At 46.0% G+C, this 17,125-nt stretch overlaps 1 protein-coding gene across 1 annotated transcript; it reads left to right on the top strand.

Moving 5' to 3' along the window:
• LOC119275431 (polyadenylate-binding protein-interacting protein 11-like) lies at positions 1-4,361 on the top strand. Its single transcript, XM_037556270.1, has 10 exons — positions 1-539; positions 1,378-1,515; positions 1,596-1,640; positions 2,002-2,074; positions 2,152-2,264; positions 2,353-2,412; positions 2,561-2,608; positions 2,699-2,767; positions 3,816-3,877; positions 3,967-4,361. The coding sequence occupies exons 1-10, from the start codon at positions 252-254 to the stop codon at positions 4,022-4,024; spliced, it is 954 nt and encodes a 317-aa protein (XP_037412167.1). The 5' UTR covers positions 1-251; the 3' UTR covers positions 4,025-4,361.
• Positions 4,362-17,125: the final 12,764 nt, after the last annotated feature.

The following is a 17,125-nucleotide window of genomic DNA, read 5'->3' as shown; positions in this document are numbered from 1 at the left end:
CCACCCGCGACTAATCGACGCCATTAGCGAGCGAGAGCACGAGCGCGGCACAGTGCCACGCATCGCACGCGAACCTTCCCACCCCCTCCTCCATCTCCCCCGCACTCCAGAGCAGAGCCTGCACCAGACGGACGGCCTCCCCTCGCCTCGCTAGAATCCCACCAACCAGTCCAGTCCGCCGCGCGGTTCGGCCAGGGACGGAGGCATCGTCGTCGGCGTCTGGTGTGTCGGCTGTCGAGGCGACCGCGCGGATGGCGGCGGTGGCGGAGGGCTCGCCCGCGGCTTCCGCGCAGGCGGCTTCCGCGGCGGCGGCCAAGGAGGCGGAGTACCGCAAGGACGTGCAGAAGCTGGTGGACCTGCTCTCCAAGCTGAACCCGGCCGCCAAGGAGTTCGTCCCGTCCTCCGCGGCCGCCACGCCCAGGAAGGGGCTGTCGGCGGACGCGCCGGTGTTCTACTACGGCCCGATCGGAGGCCGGAACGGGGGGATCGCCGGGTACCCCGGCGCCGACGCCGGGTACATTGGGTACCAGCAGCGCATGGTAAAATTCTGCGGCCTCTTTTAGTGTCATCAATCATTCAGAGGCTGGGACTTGGTTGGATTGGAAGGCTCGGATCGGAGCGGGTGGTTTTCCCCTGTGCGGAGGATTTGGCGTGATTACTTTTTTGCATTACTTGATAACTTGATACGTTAAGAAGACTTGGTACGTTATCTTTTTTCCCTCATTTGCGTTGGATGGCGTTACCGGCGGTTGGTGGTTTGCGTGGTGTGGTTGTTGGCGTTCTTTAGTGAAAGCCTTGCCATGTTCTTCTTTTCGAGGTTCCCTTGGTTATAGTGAGGTTTCGCTTCAGAGTCACGACTAGTGCACTATCTATCTGCAAATCTCTTTGTGAGATATGTTTTCTCTGCTGCTTAGATCGTCGGTGTGTTTGATTAATAATATTCTGGGTTTTAGATCCTATTGATTTGGCTTGTTTTGGTTAAAATATCCCAGTTCATGTGAGTTCTAAAACATATAATTTCACTTAAGAATTCAGATCGATGTAAAATCCAGATATTAAAAAGTATCATATCTTTAACCCTGATCTACTCGTACACTTTCCTATTATTAGGTAGTCTCTGAATCTGGCAATTCAGTTCAGAGAAAACATAAATTAGAATGTGGACGCCTTTTCACTTTGATATTTAGAGCAATTCATTTTCAGATATCGAAATTTGAGACTAGACTTTTCCGTGGTTTTGGTTCAGCTGTCTGTTGTTTAATAATATGATTCTTCTCCAGATCAGCTGCTTGTAATAATTAAGTTTGGATAGTATGATTCCATTGGAAAGGTACTAGCAGGAATAAGAAATGATAAGTGTGTTTTCCTATCCACCAGAGGAGGAATTTTGTAGATAATGAGAGGAGGAATGTATACATCAATCATGGAAGGAGGAGGACAAACGAGAGGGCGAGGCGTGCAGACAGGGAAGAGAGCATCCGGCGAACCGTTTATGTCTCTGAACTCGACCATACAGTGAGTAATTGATGATTGTATTAGTGTGCATCTACATTCTTGAGTGCCTGTTGGATCTAATGATTTTGATTGTCTGTTAGGTGACAGAGGAAAGACTTGCTGAAATCTTTGCTAATTGTGGGCAAGTAAGTTACTTTAACTTGAAGGCTTTAGTTGTACTGTTATTAGATACTAGAAATGCTACACAGTGATGTTAGTCTATTTAACTGCTCTCTCAGATCAGGTTGACACAATTCTACTTGGTTGGGTTTTAGTAATTGTTGGTTATTTAACATTTTTAAACTTTATTCCATCGACATGATTTCTCTGTTTCCTGTTCTATGGATTTCATGTATGTTTAGTTATAAAAAATCAAGTAGGGGAAAAAGTGTTAAAAGAAAAAATACTTGCGAGCACATTGTGATTTTCTCTTTTATAGAGCATTTTGTAATGTAATTCTCTGTAATGCAAATCTGTGAAACTGTTTTTTTTCTCTTTGTCCTGAAGGTTGTCGATTGCAGAATCTGTGGTGATCCACATTCTGTTATGAGGTTTGCATTCATTGAGTTCTCTGGTGAAGGTATTATATCTTCACATGCTACATTTATGTTTTCCAGCTGTCGATTGATGGTTTGATACATGGTACATTTTTTACAGAGGGTGCTAGAGCTGCACTTAACCTTGGTGGCACAATGCTTGGGTTCTACCCAGTTAGAGTCTTGCCTTCAAAGACAGCAATCTTACCTGTGAATCCAAAATTTCTTCCAGCGGTATGTTGTTTGGTTTTCACCTTCTGTGACACCTATTCTGCTAATCCACAATTGCTATTAATAGTATCCTATTGTGCCTGGCCCTTAGACGGAGGATGAGAAGGAAATGGTCATACGGACGGTTTATTGTACAAATATAGATAAGAAGGTACCCATCTCTGTCCTACTTTGTCATCTCATTTTCTCATCATATGTTGCATTACATTGAGGTTCTTAATTTAGCTGTGAGATGCTCAACAATTGTGACAGGACAATCAAATGAAATATTTTATTACATTTTACCTGTTTTCCTGCAGGTTACTCAATTAGATGTAAAGAGTTTCTTTGAAGAACTTTGTGGTGAGGTGAGCTATTGCGCAAATCCAATTATCCTGTCGCACAGCTTTTTAAATAAGTATCCTGGCTGCTTAATGTTCCTGCTGTTGTAATTGCAGGTCTCTCGTTTGAGACTTCTAGGTGACAATGTACATTCAACAAGGATTGCTTTTGTTGAGTTTGTCAATGTAAGAACTAAGAGCCCTTTTTTATCAGTAGCCTAACTCCCAGTTTAATTGAACGCGATCTCCTACTAGCTCAGTACCTATTACTTTAAAATACTTGCTGTGATATTACTTAACCAAGTGCATGGCCAGTGCCTGTAGTTTGTTCATTATTTGCATGGTCAGCATGGCTCCTGTTTGTTGTTTTCACAAGTACAAACTATAATAACATAAGCCACTGTTCCAACTTCCAACCATTCTCATTCTGCTGCTTCGTTTTGGAGTGTCAACCAAGATGCCATTTTAGTACTGCCCTGAACACCATTTTCCTTAGACTCACCACAAATCGTCTATTGTATATTGCCAGTTTTGAGTTTGTAAGTAAGTGAACCTGGGCTATGCTTCCTTGGTTATTGAAAAGTAGTTTATCAAAAACCAGGAGCCAAGCTTGCCTGACGCTAACCATGATGACATAACCCCGTCAAGCTCCCTCAGTTAGAAATGAATGATTCAAACTTTAAAGTGCCCTCCCCACCAGTGGCGAACCTAGCGCGAAATTGAAGGGCAGGCTCAAACATCAAGTTTCTAAGTCTAGTTAGCAAATGCATTGCAATTTACATGTTAAACACCTCAGTAAAATTGTCAAGTAGTATGTTTAGCTGAAATAGGATATTTGGAGGGTAGGCTTCAGCCTGTTGAAGCCCCCCCTAGTGGAATCGCCACTGCTCCCCACAAAACACTTGCACAACAGCATAAGCATGTACTCCCTCTGTCCCAAAATAAGTGTGTCAACTTTAGTACAAATTTTTACTAAAGTTGAGACACATATTTTGGGACGGAGGGAGTAGGATTCCGTTATATTTGCACTCTAGTGAATAAGTATGCTAGAAATTGGAAAGCATGTCTGATTTCCATTCTTTCACCACCCCATGTTGTTCTTGACTCCTGCTTATATATTCTTATGGTACATTCTGAACGTTATTTATACGTGTCATTTCTTGCCATCATTGAGAGCCCATTTCACACGTGGTTTTTGACAGTTATTTCTTATTTTAAACACTCGCAATTACAGGCTGAGGGTGCTATCCAGGCTCTGAATTGCAGTGGGATGATTTTGGGCACACTGCCAGTCAGGCATGACCCCCGACTCCTATCCATTTATGTTCCCTACCCAAAATTCAGATATCTGTGTATTTGCTAACCTTGGTGGCATTGTGGTTCAGGGTGAGCCCTTCAAAGACCCCGGTGAAGCCACGTTTAAATCGGGTGGTGTCAAACTGACTGCTTGGGCTACACACTGGATAGTTGACGGGAAGGCTGCCTGACCATCACCTATAGCTTCCGCGATCCAGTGAAACCATTATGTTTCTGCTTAGATCCTTGCAACGGAGGAGCGATTTCTTCCTTTAACCATCCCTTTTGCGACACTGTTGGAAAGGGACTGGATGAATCAGACCCTTGAGAGTCAGCATCTCGCAGACAAATCTGTGATGGATGGAGCAACCATTAGAAAAACCTGCCATTCGGAGTAATTTCTGTGGCTAAAACATGTTTCCTTGTTATCTCACTGGCTGTTATTACCATTAAAACGAATGATATTTTAACGTCTTGACGTGCCGATCGGTTGTCGCTGTTATTCCTATGGTTTTCTTTGCCGTTCTGCCGTTTTAAAACTTGCGAGCTTTTGCAGCTCGATCACCCCCTGCTGTCCAAAGGTTCTGGTCCAGCCCACAGGTTGACGACTGTGATCCTGTACACTGTGCGTGTGGAAGGCAGGTAATGCTGTAAAGGTCGCGCAGGAAGTGCACAAACGAAGCGAGTGAGCGTATGCGGGGGTGCATCATTTGAATTGACAGTGTAAGCATTTTTATGAGCTCTGCCGCCACGGTTGTCAGCATATTCGAGTGGAAAACACGCGTCTGTCTGTTGATTAATGGATGCAGCTCATCGAACTACCTTAGTGAGAATGATCTATGGATGCAACGCCCACGTACACAGATTAGATGTATTTTTTCTCACAGCAGCGTATATATCGATCTAGAGTATTTCTTTACAGTACATCGTGTAAAGAGTGTTTCGTTCTACGATGCAATACACAAACGAGTTTTCAGCTTGAAATCCCAACAACGTCCGGGCCTGCTACTGCTACTGTAGTTGGCTGTCGAGCACCCGCAACCGCAAGCAATGGGACGACCTCTCAGTCGATGGGGAGGGAGCGCGCTTTGTATGGTGGCTTCATCGACGAGACGAACGCCGTCCGTAGGAACCTCCAGGCCGTCAGGCTGTGCGGCGGGGGAGCGCACAGTGCCGGCCGTGTCGGCGAGGCCGTTCAGGGTGGCCGCGCCGGCTGTGTCGTCCGTCGAAGAAAACGCACACGGCGTTCAGGCCCATGGAGGCGAGCGTCTGCTCGCCCTCGGCCGGGCGCTCGGACTTCAAATAGAGATGGACGCGGGGTTGGTCCCACTGTTCCTGTGCGCCACGGTCGGGACGACCCAGATGACAGCCGTCGACCGCGTGGAAGAGCTGGGCGCCGTCGCAGCACCACACGGGGACGCCGCATGCGCCGGCTCGGCGCTGGTATGCCCCGAATTCACCCGCGTGATCGACGGCGTGGAGGCCGTGGAGTCGTTCAGTATGAACGCGCCCACAAGTGGCTCGTCTCCAACAAGGCCAGGCAGCAACGACTGCTGCGCCGTGTGGGTGAAGAAGCCGGGTGCGCTGGTGTGGGATGGACGCACACCAGCAATCTGAGCCCTACATCCAACCGGCTGCCCGCCCCTCCAGTTACGCCGTGCCTTGCTGTTGGCAAGGTATTGCATCTCTGTCCGCTGCGATCTGGCCGTTGGTAGAGTGGAAGATGGGTGCGAGCTGGTCGTCGACTCGTCGGTAGAGTGGAAGACGCGCCACCTTTGCCGGAGACCACGGAGAGTACCGCGCACCCCGGCGGAAACCGGCGCTCCGAGGAGAGCACCTCGCCGGGCTGCCGCTCCTACTTGAAGCGTGGCAGCCATGAGTAGCTATAGCTAGACCAGGTGTGCTTCCTCCTCTCCTCTGCTTCACATTTCTAGATTCAAGAGGCGACAAGGTAGTGTGTAGTATGACGGGAGGGAGTGCGAGTGGTACACTGCAAGTGAACGGGGGCATATATATAGGCGGTTCAATCAGGTGATCTCTCCGAATGGACACGGGGGAGAAGAATCGCCGAGCGATTCCATTCCATGCTGTGACCATGGCGATCTCCTGCAGGCCACGCTGTAACCGTAGGCGATCTCGTACGTGTGTCCCATCGGCCCGAAGAAGGGAAGCTGTTGCGGTGCGACCGGGGAGAGATACGAAAGGACTGCTCCTCCACGCATTAAACCACCGAGAATCGCTGGAAAATGATACGTAGTACTAGTACTGGTGTACTACGCCCACGGGTTCATGCGGGGCGCCCAGCGTAGGCGTCCTTTCCTGGTGTACATGGACGTACACAAGCCTCGTCACGTCCAGCACCTCGGACCGCAGGCCCCCATCACAGCTCACACTTCACAGGCACAGCCTCTTCGTGGCTCCGCATGGCCGCTCCGGCCTTTGTGCTCCACACCTCCGGCGCCTCTCCCTTGCCGTGTGGACTAGGCCACGAGCACACGTCGCGGTGGTTCTAGGCGTCGAAATGCGCCACCGTGTTCACACACGAACACATCACCGTGAACCCTCGACGCTGGGGTGATACATCGTAACTCACGTCGAAAGAGACCTGTCTAGAAGCGCGGTACGCAAGCAATCCGGCGGGTGCTTTTGAGTCCTCAAAAGCATGGCGGCGGTACGCAAGCAATCTGGGAGGGACCCTGTCTGAACGCGTGGCGGCTATGGACCGCCCTAGCTCGATTCGCTCGCCCCTAGAGCCTCGAGGATCGCCGCCTTTCAATACGAAGAACGAGAAAGAAAGAATAAGGGAGAGATGTAAAACAGGGTAAAAAGTAGATGGATTTTGCGATTATGTGTTGTTCAATCAGCCATCGCCTCTCATCTATTTATGAGGTGGTTGGACTTCCCATACAAGAAAAGAACTAAAAATTCCGTGCAAAAGGTGAAAACCCCTAACCTAACTCAGACAAGAATCTTTGGCAACCTTCCGGATCAACTTGGAGCGGTTTCGGGCGGTCTCACCGCGAGTGGACGTTGCCAAACTTTCTATAATTTTCTGTATCTCGCTCGGAATTTCCGAGCGGTTTCACTTGGAATTACCGAGTCAACTCTGTCTCACCAAGTCAAATCAACTCGGTCGATCCGAAGTGACTCTGCATTTTTTGTTTTGGCTCCCCAGGTTGCATACGACCTTGGATTAAGACCATTTTATGTGAAAATTGACCGTTTCGATGATACACACAACTTCCATGTTATTTTTTTTCATCTGAGGATCTTAATTGAGTTTTTGGCCATGCAAAAATTGGGTGTCAACACATGCCCTCCTGTTTTTTTGGCAAAGTTAGCATGCTAAAAAATATTTTATATCATGTTTGCTCTAAGGACGATGCCAACACTCCATCGGCCATTTATATGGGCTTAGGCTCCATCGGCCATTTATATGAGCTTAGGACGATAATTATATATCGGCCATGTTTATGCTTAGGGCGATAATTCTTTATTGGCTATTGCTTTTAAAATTTTGTTTACACCGTACCTTGGAACCAATTACCACAAATTGGCTTTAAAGAGATGGGAATGAATCCGTTCCTTGTAGCACCAAGGAAATCAAACTCCGAAAGGTCACACCCTATTAAGCAAGTAACATCGGAATGATTCCAATCCATCGATGCATCGGCCAAAGCAACACAATCCGAATTGTCCGCGTAAATGACTTCTACATCATCATTGACCCATTGTATTAAGAATTGATGCATGGTAGACAACACACATTGGTTAGCATGAACCTAATCATGGCCCAATATAACATTATAGTTACCTTGCACCTCGGCGATGTAGAATGTGGTGGCCAAAGTTCTGCTTCCCATAGTAAGTTTCATGCACATCACACATTTGGCCTCTGTCTTTTCTTTGCCCTCAAATCCATTAAGCACCATATTGGTCTTCATCACCACATCATCATGTAATTCCAACTTCTTGAAGACCGAGCAGGGCATAAGATTTACCACGTCACCACCATCAATGAGCATCCTAGCAACCGGTGATCCGTTAATATGACATTTGAGGTACAATGGCTTCAAGTGTTACCGTTCTTTTGGCTTCACGAAGATAGCATTCTTAGGACCAAAATTCAGCTGGGCTACCTTCCCTTCTTCACCTATAGCATGAATCTCGGCAGGTAAGTAATACACCATATTAATATCAATACCTTCCTGAACCGGCATAGATTCGTAATCCACATCTCATCTTCATCTCCCAACGTGTATATTGGACTTGAAAGTTTCCTCAATTGAAGGGGATGTTTCAGATAGTGTGGACGATGTAATAGGGGCCGTATCCTCCTCCTTTGGTGGTGTAGGTGCTGTTGTAGTTAATGTAGAAGCATTGGCGTTTCCTTTTTTGTTTAGGCCTCCAGACTTGTTTTGTGAGCGCCACGGGCCGAATTTCACTGAACAATTCGTCCCTTTGCTCATCCACTTCATGCGCCGCCTTCTCGTGGTTCCGCATGTGTTCTAGTCTCCTTTTCATGGTCCTAGTTGTTGGGGAACATAGCAGAAATTCAAAATTTTCTACGCATCACCAAGATCAATCTATGGAGAGACTAGCAACGAGAGAGAGGGGAGTGCATCTTCATACCCTTGAAGATCGCGATGCGGAAGCATTACAAGAACGCGGTTGGTGGAGTCATACACGCAGCGATTCAGATCGCGGTCGATTCCGATCTAAGCGCCGAATGGACGGCGCCTCCGCGTTCAACACACGTATATCCCGGGGACGTCTCCTCCTTCTTGATCCAGCAAGGGGAGAGGATAAGTTGAGGGAAAACTCCAGCAGCACGACGGCGTGGTGGCAATGGAGCTCGTGGTTCTCCGGCAGGGCTTCGCCAAGCACTACGAAGGAGGAGGAGGTGTTGGAGGAGGGAGAGGGCTGTGCCAAGGGAAGGGTGCAGCTGCCCTCCCACCCCTCCACTATATATAGGGGCAAGGGGAGAGGGGGAGGCGCCCTAGTGTTTCTCCTAGGGGGCGGCGGCCAAGCAGATTGGATCTCCCTAGGGAAAATCCTAGGGAGACTTGCCCCCCAAGCTAAGCAGGTGGAGGATTGCCTCCCAAGCCAGGTGGAGGCGCCCCACCTCCCCAAATAACGTGGGAAAGGGTGTGGGGGGCGCACCACCCCTTACTGGGCTGGTTTGCCCCTTCCCCTTTGGCCCATGAGGCCCTCCAACACTTACCGGGGCTCCCGAAACACCTTTTGGTCATGCTGGCCATAGCCTGGTACCCCCGGAACACTTCCGGACTCCAATACCCTTCGTCCAATATATCGATCTTCACCCTCGGTCCATTCCGGAACTCCTCGTGACGTCCGGGATCACATCCGGGACTCCGAACTACCTTCGATAAACACATACTATTTCCCATAACAACTCTAGCGTCACCGAACCTTAAGTGTGTAGACCCTACGGGTTCGGGAACCATGCAGACATGACCGATACATCTCTCCGGCCAATAACCAACAGCGGGATCTGGATACCCATGTTGGCTCCCACATGTTCCACGATGATCTCATCGGATGAACCACGATGTCGGGGATTCAAGCAATCCCATATGCAATTCCCTTTGTCAATCAGTATGTTACTTGCCCGAGATTCGATCGTCGGTATCCCAATACCTCGTTCAATCTCATTACCGGTAAGTCACTTTACTCGTTCCATAATGCATGATCCCGTGACTAACTACCTAGTCACATTGAGCTCATTATGATGATGCATTACCGAGTGGGCCCAGAGATACCTCTCCGTCATACGGAGTGACAAATCCCAGTCTCGATTCGTGCCAACCCAAAAGACACTTTCGGAGATACCCGTAGTGCACCTTTATAGCCACCCAGTTACGTTGTGACGTTTGGTACACCCAAAGCACTCCTACGGTATCCGGGAGTTACACAATCTCATGGTCTAAGGAAATGATACTTGACATTAGAAAAGCTCTTAGCAAACAAACTACACGATCTTGTGCTATGCTTAGGATTGGGTCTTGTCCATCACATCATTCTCCTAATGATGTGATCCCGTTATCAATGACATCCAATGTCCATGGTCAGGAAACCATAACCATCTATTGATCAAAGAGCTAGTCAACTAGAGGCTCACTAGGGACATGTTGTGGTCTATATTTTCACACATGTATTACGGTTTCCAGTTAATACAATGATAGCATGAACAATAGACAATTATCATGAACAAGGAAATACAATAATAACCATTTTATTATTGCCTCTAGGGCAAATTTCCAACAGTGTCCCACTTGCACTAGAGTCAATAATCTAGTTCACATCACTGTGTGATTGTAATGAATTCAACACCCATGGGGTTTGATCATATCTCGCTTGTGATAGAGGTCATTAGTCAGCGGGTCTGAACCTTTCAGATCCGTGTGTGTTTTACAAATCTCTATGTCATACCGCAGCTTCCACGCTCTATTTGGAGCTATTCCAAATAACTGTTCTATTATACGAATCCGGTTTACTACTCAGAATCATCCAGATTACTGTCAAAGTTTGCATCGACGTAACCCTTTACGACGAACTCTTTTACCACCTCTATAATCGAGAAAATTTCTTAGTCCATTAGTTACCAAGGATAAGTCTGACCGCTGTCCTGTGATTCATTCCTGGATCACTCTTGTACCCCTTGACTGACTTATGCCAAGGCACACTTCAGGTGCGGTACACAACATAGCATACTGTAGAGCCTACGTCTAAAACATAGGGGACGACCTTCGTCCTTTCTCTCTTTTCTGCCGTGGTCAGGTCTTGAGTCTTACTCAATACTCACACCTTATAACACAGCCAAGAACTCCTTCTTTGCCGATCTATTTTGAACTCCTTCAAAATCTTGTCACGGTATGTATTCATTTGAAAGTACTATTAAGCGATTTTGATCTATCCTTATAGATCCTGATGCTCAATGTTCAAGTAGCTTAATCCAGATTTTCCATTGAAAAACACTTTTCAAATAACCCTATATGCTTTCCAGAAACTCTACATCATTTCTGATCAACAATATGTCAACAACATATACTCATCAGAAATTCTATAGTGCTCCCACTCACTTCTTTGGAAATACAAGTTTCTCATAAACTTTGTATAAACCCAAAATCTTTGATCATCTCATCAAAGCATATATTCCATCTCCGATATGCTTACTCCAGTCCTTAGAAGGATTACTGGAGCTTTGCACACTTGTTAGCATCTTTCAGGATTGACAAAACCTTCTGGTTGTATCACATACAACCTTTCCTCAAGAAAAATCGTCGAGGAAAAAATGTTTTGACATCCTATCTGCAAGATTTCATAAATAGTGCAGTAGCTGCTAATATAATTCCAACAGACTCTTAGCATCGCTACGAGTGAGAAAGTCTCATCGTAGTCAACTCCTTGAACTTGTCGGAAAACATCTTAGCGACAAGTCGAGCTTTCTTAATGGTGACACTTACCATCATTGTCCGTCTTCCTTTTTTAAAAAAAAATCCATCTGTACTCAACAGCCTTACGACCATCGAGTGGTTCTTCCAAAGTCTATACTTTGTTTTCATACATGGATCCTCTCTCGGATTTTATGGCCTCGAGCCATTCGTTGGAATCCGGGCCCATCATCGCTTATTCATAGCTCGTAGGTTCATTGTTGTCTAGCAACAGGACCTCTAAGACAGGAGTATGTACCACTCTGAAGTAGTACGCATCCTTGTCGACCTATGAGGTTTGGTAGTGACTTGATTCGAAGTTTCATGATCACTATCATAAGCTTCCACTTCAATTGGTGTAGGCGCCACATGAACAACTTCCTGTGCCATGCTACACACTAGTTGAAGTGATGGTTCAATAACCTCATCAAGTCTCCATCATCCTCCCACTCAATTATTTCAAGAGAAACTTTTCCTCGAGAAAGGACCCATTTCTGGAAACAATCACTTTTGCTTCCGGATCTGAATTAGGAGGTTTACCCAACTGTTTTTGGGTGTCCTATGAAGATGCATTTTATCCGCTTTGGGTTCGAGCTTATTAGGCAAAACTTTTTACATAAGCGTCAGAGCCCCAAACTTTTAAGAAATGACAGCTTAGGTTTCTCTAAACCATAGTTCATACGGTGTCATCTCAACGGAATTACGTGGTGCCCTATTTGAAGTGAATGCGGTTGTCTCTAATGCCTAACCCATGAATGATAGTGGTTATTCGATAAGAGACATCATGGTATGCACCATATCCAATAGGGTGTAGCTATGATGTTCGGATACACCATCACACTATGGTGTTCCAGGCGGTATTAGTTATGACACAATTTCCACAATGTCTTAATTGTATACCAAACTCATAACTCAGATACTCATCTCTATGATCATATCATAGACATTTTATCCTCTTGTCACGACGATCTTCAACTTCACTCTGAAATTACTTGAACCTTTCAATAATTCAGATTTGTGTTTCATCAAGTAAATATACTCAGCATCTACTCAAATCATATGTGAAGTAAGAACATAACGATATCCACTGCGTGCCTCAGCACTCATTGGACTGCACACATCAAAATGTATTACTTCCAACAAGTTGCTTTCTTGTTCCATCTCACTGAAAAACGAGGCCTTTCAGTCATCTTACCCATGTGGTATGATTTGCATGTCTCAAGTGATTCAAAATCAAGTGAGTCCAAACGATCCATCTGTATGGAGTTTCTTCATGCATATATATCAATAGACATGGTTCGCATGTCTCAATCTTTTCAAAAATGAGTGAGTCCAAAGATCCATCAACATGGAGCTTCTTCATGCGTTTTATACCAATATGACTCAAATGGCAGTGCCACAAGTATGTGGTACTATCATTACTATCTTATATCTTTTGGTATGAACATGTGTATCACTACGATCGAGATTCAATAAACCGGTCATTTTAGGTGCAAGACCGTTGAAGGTATTATTCAAATAAACAGAGTAACCATTATTCTCCTTAAATGAATAATCGTATTGCGATAAACATAATCCAATCATATTTATGCTCAACACAAACACCAAATAACAATTATTTAGGTTTAACACCAATCTCAATGGTAGAGGGAGCAGGCGATGCTTGATCACATCAACCTTGGAAACACTTCCAACACACATCGTCATCTCACCTTTAGCTAGTCTCCATTTATTCCGTAGCTCTTTTATTTCGAGTTACTAACACTTAGCAACCGAACCGGTATCTTAATACCCTGGTGCTACTAGGAGTACTAGTAAAGTACACATTTAATACAATGTATATCCAATATACTTCTATCAACCTTGCCAGCCTTCTCATCTACCAAGTATCTAGGGTAGTTCTGCTTCAGTGACCGTTCCCTCATTACAGAAGCACTTAGTCTCGGGTTTGGGTTCAACCCTGGGTTTGTTCACTAGAGAAGCAAGTGATTTTCCATTTCATGAAGTATCCCTTCTTGCCCTCGCCCTTCTTGAAACTAGTGGTTTTACTAACCATCAACAATTGATGCTCCTACTCGATTTCTACTTTCGCGGTGTCAAACATCACGAATTGCTCAAGGATCATCATGTCTATCCCTGATATGTTATAGTTCATCACGAAGCTCTAATAGCTTGGTGGCAGTGACTATGGAGAACCATCACTATCTCATCTGGAAGATTAACTCCCATTCAATTCAAGTGATTGTAGTACTCAGGCAATTTGAGCACATGCTCAATGATTGAGCTTTTCTCCCTTAGTTTGCTGGTTAAGAAACTTGTCGGAGGTCTCATACCTCTTGACGTGGGCACGAGCCTGAAATCCTAATTTCAGCTCTTGGAACATCTCATATGTTCTGCGACGTTTCAAAAATGTCTTCGGTGCCTCAATTCTAAACCGTTTAACATTATGCACTGAACAATCACGTAGTCAACAAAACGTGTATGTCAGATGTTCGCAACATCCACAAACAACGCTCGAGGTTCAGCCCATCGAGCGGTGCATTAAGGACATAAGCCTTCTGTGCAGCAATGAGGACAATCCTTAGTATACGGACCCTATCTTAAAACAGTAGAACTAAAGCGTACGCTACGACATAATTTGCAAAGACCTTTTGACTATGTTCATCATAATTAAGTTCATCTGATTATTTAATGAACTCCCACTTAGATAGACATCCCTCTAGTCATCTAAGTGATACATGATCCGAGTCAACTAGGCCATGTCCGATCATCACGTGAGGCGGACTAGTCATCATCGGTGAACATCTTCATGTTGATCGCATCTGCTATACGACTCATGTTCGGCCTTTCGGTCTCTTGTGTTCCGAGGCCATGTCTGTACATGCTAGGCTCGTCAAGTCAACCTAAGTGTTTTGCATGTGTAAATCTGGCTTACACCCGTTGTATGCGAACGTTAGAATCTATCACACCCGATCATCACGTGGTGCTTCGAAACGACGAACTTTCGCAACGGTGCACAGTTAGGGGGAGCACTTTCTTGAAATTTTAAAGAGGTATCATCTTATTTATGCTACCGTCGTTCTAAGCAAATAAGATGTAAAAACATGATAAACATCACATGCAATCAAATAGTGACATGATATGGCCAATATCATTTTGCTCCTTTTGATCTCCATCTTCGGGGCGCCATGATCATCATCGTCACCGGCATGACACCATGATCTCCATCATCGTATCTTCATGAAGTTGTCTCGCCAACTATTACTTCTACTACTATGTCTAACGGTTTAGCAATAAAGTAAAGTAATTACATGGCGTTATTCAATGACACGCAGGTCATACAATAAATTAAGACAACTCCTATGGCTCCTGCCAGTTGTCATACTCATTGACATGCAAGTCTTGATTCCTATTACAAGAACATGATCAATCTCATACATCACATATATATCATTCATCACATCCTTTTGGCCATATCACATCACACGGCATATGCTGCAAGAACAAGTTAGACGTCCTCTAATTTTTGTTGCAAGTTTTTACGTGGCTGCTATAGGTTTCCAGCAAGAACGTTTCTTACCTACGCCAAAACCACAACGTGATATGCCAATTGCTATTTACCCTTCATAAGGACCCTTTTCATCGAATCCGATCCGACTAAAGTGGGAGAGACAGACACCCGCTAGCCACCTTATGCAACTACTGCATGTCAGTCGGTGGAACCTGTCTCACGTAAGCGTACGTGTAAGGTCGGTCCGGGCCGCTTCATCCCACGATGCCGCCGAATCAAGATAAGACCAGTAACGACAAGTAGATTGACAAAATCGACGCCCACAACAACTTGTGTTCTACTCATGCATAGAAACTACGCATAGACCTAGCTCATGATGCCACTGTTGGGGAACGTAGCAGAAATTCAAATTTTCTACGCATCACCAAGATCAATCTATGGAGAGACTAGCAACGAGAGAGAGGGGAGTGCATCTTCATACCCTTGAAGATCGCGATGCGGAAGCGTTACAAGAACGCGGTTGGTGGAGTCATACACGCAGCGATTCAGATCGCGGTCGATTCCGATCTAAGCGCCGAATGGATGACGCCTCCGTGTTCAACACACGTACATCCCGGGGACGTCTCCTCCTTCTTGATCCAGCAAGGGGAGAGGAGAAGTTGAGGGAAAACTCCAGCAGCACGACGGCGTGGTGGCAATGGAGCTCGTGGTTCTCCGGCAGGGCTTCACCAAGCACTACGAAGGAGGAGGAGGTGTTGGAGGAGGGAGAGGGCTGTGCCAAGGGAAGGGTGCAGCTGCCCTCCCACCCCTCCACTATATATAGGGGCAAGGGGAGAGGGGGAGGCGCCCTAGTGTTTCTCCTAGGGGGCGGCGGCCAAGCAGATTGGATCTCCCTAGGGAAAATCCTAGGGAGACTTGCCCCCCAAGCTAAGCAGGTGGAGGATTGCCTCCCAAGCCAGGTGGAGGCGCCCCACCTCCCCAAATAACGTGGGAAAGGGTGTGTGTGTGTGGGGGGGGGGCGCACCACCCCTTAGTGGGCTGGTTTGCCCCTTCCCCTTTGGCCCATGAGGCCCTACAACACTTGCCGGGGCTCCCGAAACACCTTTCGGTCATGCTGGCCATAGCCTGGTACCCCCGGAACACTTCCGGACTCCAATACCCTTCGTCCAATATATCGATCTTCACCCTCGGTCCATTCCGGAACTCCTCGTGACGTCCGGGATCACATCCGGGACTCCGAACTACCTTCGGTAAACACATACTATTTCCCATAACAACTCTAGCGTCACCGAACCTTAAGTGTGTAGACCCTACGGGTTCGGGAACCATGCAGACATGACCGAGACATCTCTCCAGCCAATAACCAACAGCGGGATCTGGATACCCATGTTGGCTCCCACATGTTCCATGATGATCTCATCGGATGAACCACGATGTCGGGGATTCAAGCAATCCCGTATGCAATTCCCTTTGTCAATCAGTACGTTACTTGCCCGAGATTCGATCGTCGGTATCCCAATACCTCGTTCAATCTTGTTACCGGCAAGTCACTTTACTCGTTCCATAATGCATGATCCTGTGACTAACTACTTAGTCACATTGAGCTCATTATGATGATGCATTACCGTGTGGGCCCAGAGATACCTCTCCGTCATACGGAGTGACAAATCCCAGTCTCGATTCGTGCCAACCCAACAGACACTTTCGGAGATACCCGTAGTGCACCTTTATAGCCACCCAGTTACGTTGTGACATTTGGTACACCCAAAGCACTCCTACGGTATCCAGGAGTTACAAAATCTCATGGTCTAAGGAAATGATACTTGACATTAGAAAAGCTCTTAGCAAACGAACTACACGATCTTGTGCTATGCTTAGGATTGGGTCTTGTCCATCACATCATTCTCCTAATGATGTGATCCCGTTATCAATGACATCCAATGTCCATGGTCAGGAAACCATAACCATCTATTGATCAAAGAGCTAGTCAACTAGAGGCTCACTAGGGACATGTTGTGGTCTATATTTTCACACATGTATTACGGTTTCCAGTTAATACAATTATAGCATGAACAATAGACAATTATCATGAACAAGGAAATACAATAATAACCATTTTATTATTGCCTCTAGGGCAAATTTCCAACACTAGTTACACCGGACGGACACCACCTAGGTTGAGTATATTAGTGATCCTAGGTTTGGCCTTGCTTGGAGAATTTTTTGTCGGCCGATTAGCACCATGGCTTGAATGGCCTTGTGTAGGATAATAAAGTCTCTCGC

Source organism: Triticum dicoccoides, chromosome 3B, assembly GCF_002162155.2.
Source record: "Triticum dicoccoides isolate Atlit2015 ecotype Zavitan chromosome 3B, WEW_v2.0, whole genome shotgun sequence".
NCBI classification, from domain to species: domain Eukaryota; kingdom Viridiplantae; phylum Streptophyta; class Magnoliopsida; order Poales; family Poaceae; genus Triticum; species Triticum dicoccoides.
Note: the sequence above shows the minus strand (reverse complement) of the source record. Positions and strands in the feature narration are given on the sequence as shown.

Coding starts and splice junctions, on each gene's coding strand:
- LOC119275431 (XM_037556270.1), top strand. CDS start 252: ATGGCGGCGGTGGCGGAGGGCTCGCCCGCGGCTTCCGCGCAGGCGGCT. Junction 2,413..2,560: donor GTACAAATATAGATAAGAAG/GTACCCATCTCT, acceptor GTTTTCCTGCAG/GTTACTCAATTAGATGTAAA. Junction 2,609..2,698: donor TTGAAGAACTTTGTGGTGAG/GTGAGCTATTGC, acceptor TTGTAATTGCAG/GTCTCTCGTTTGAGACTTCT.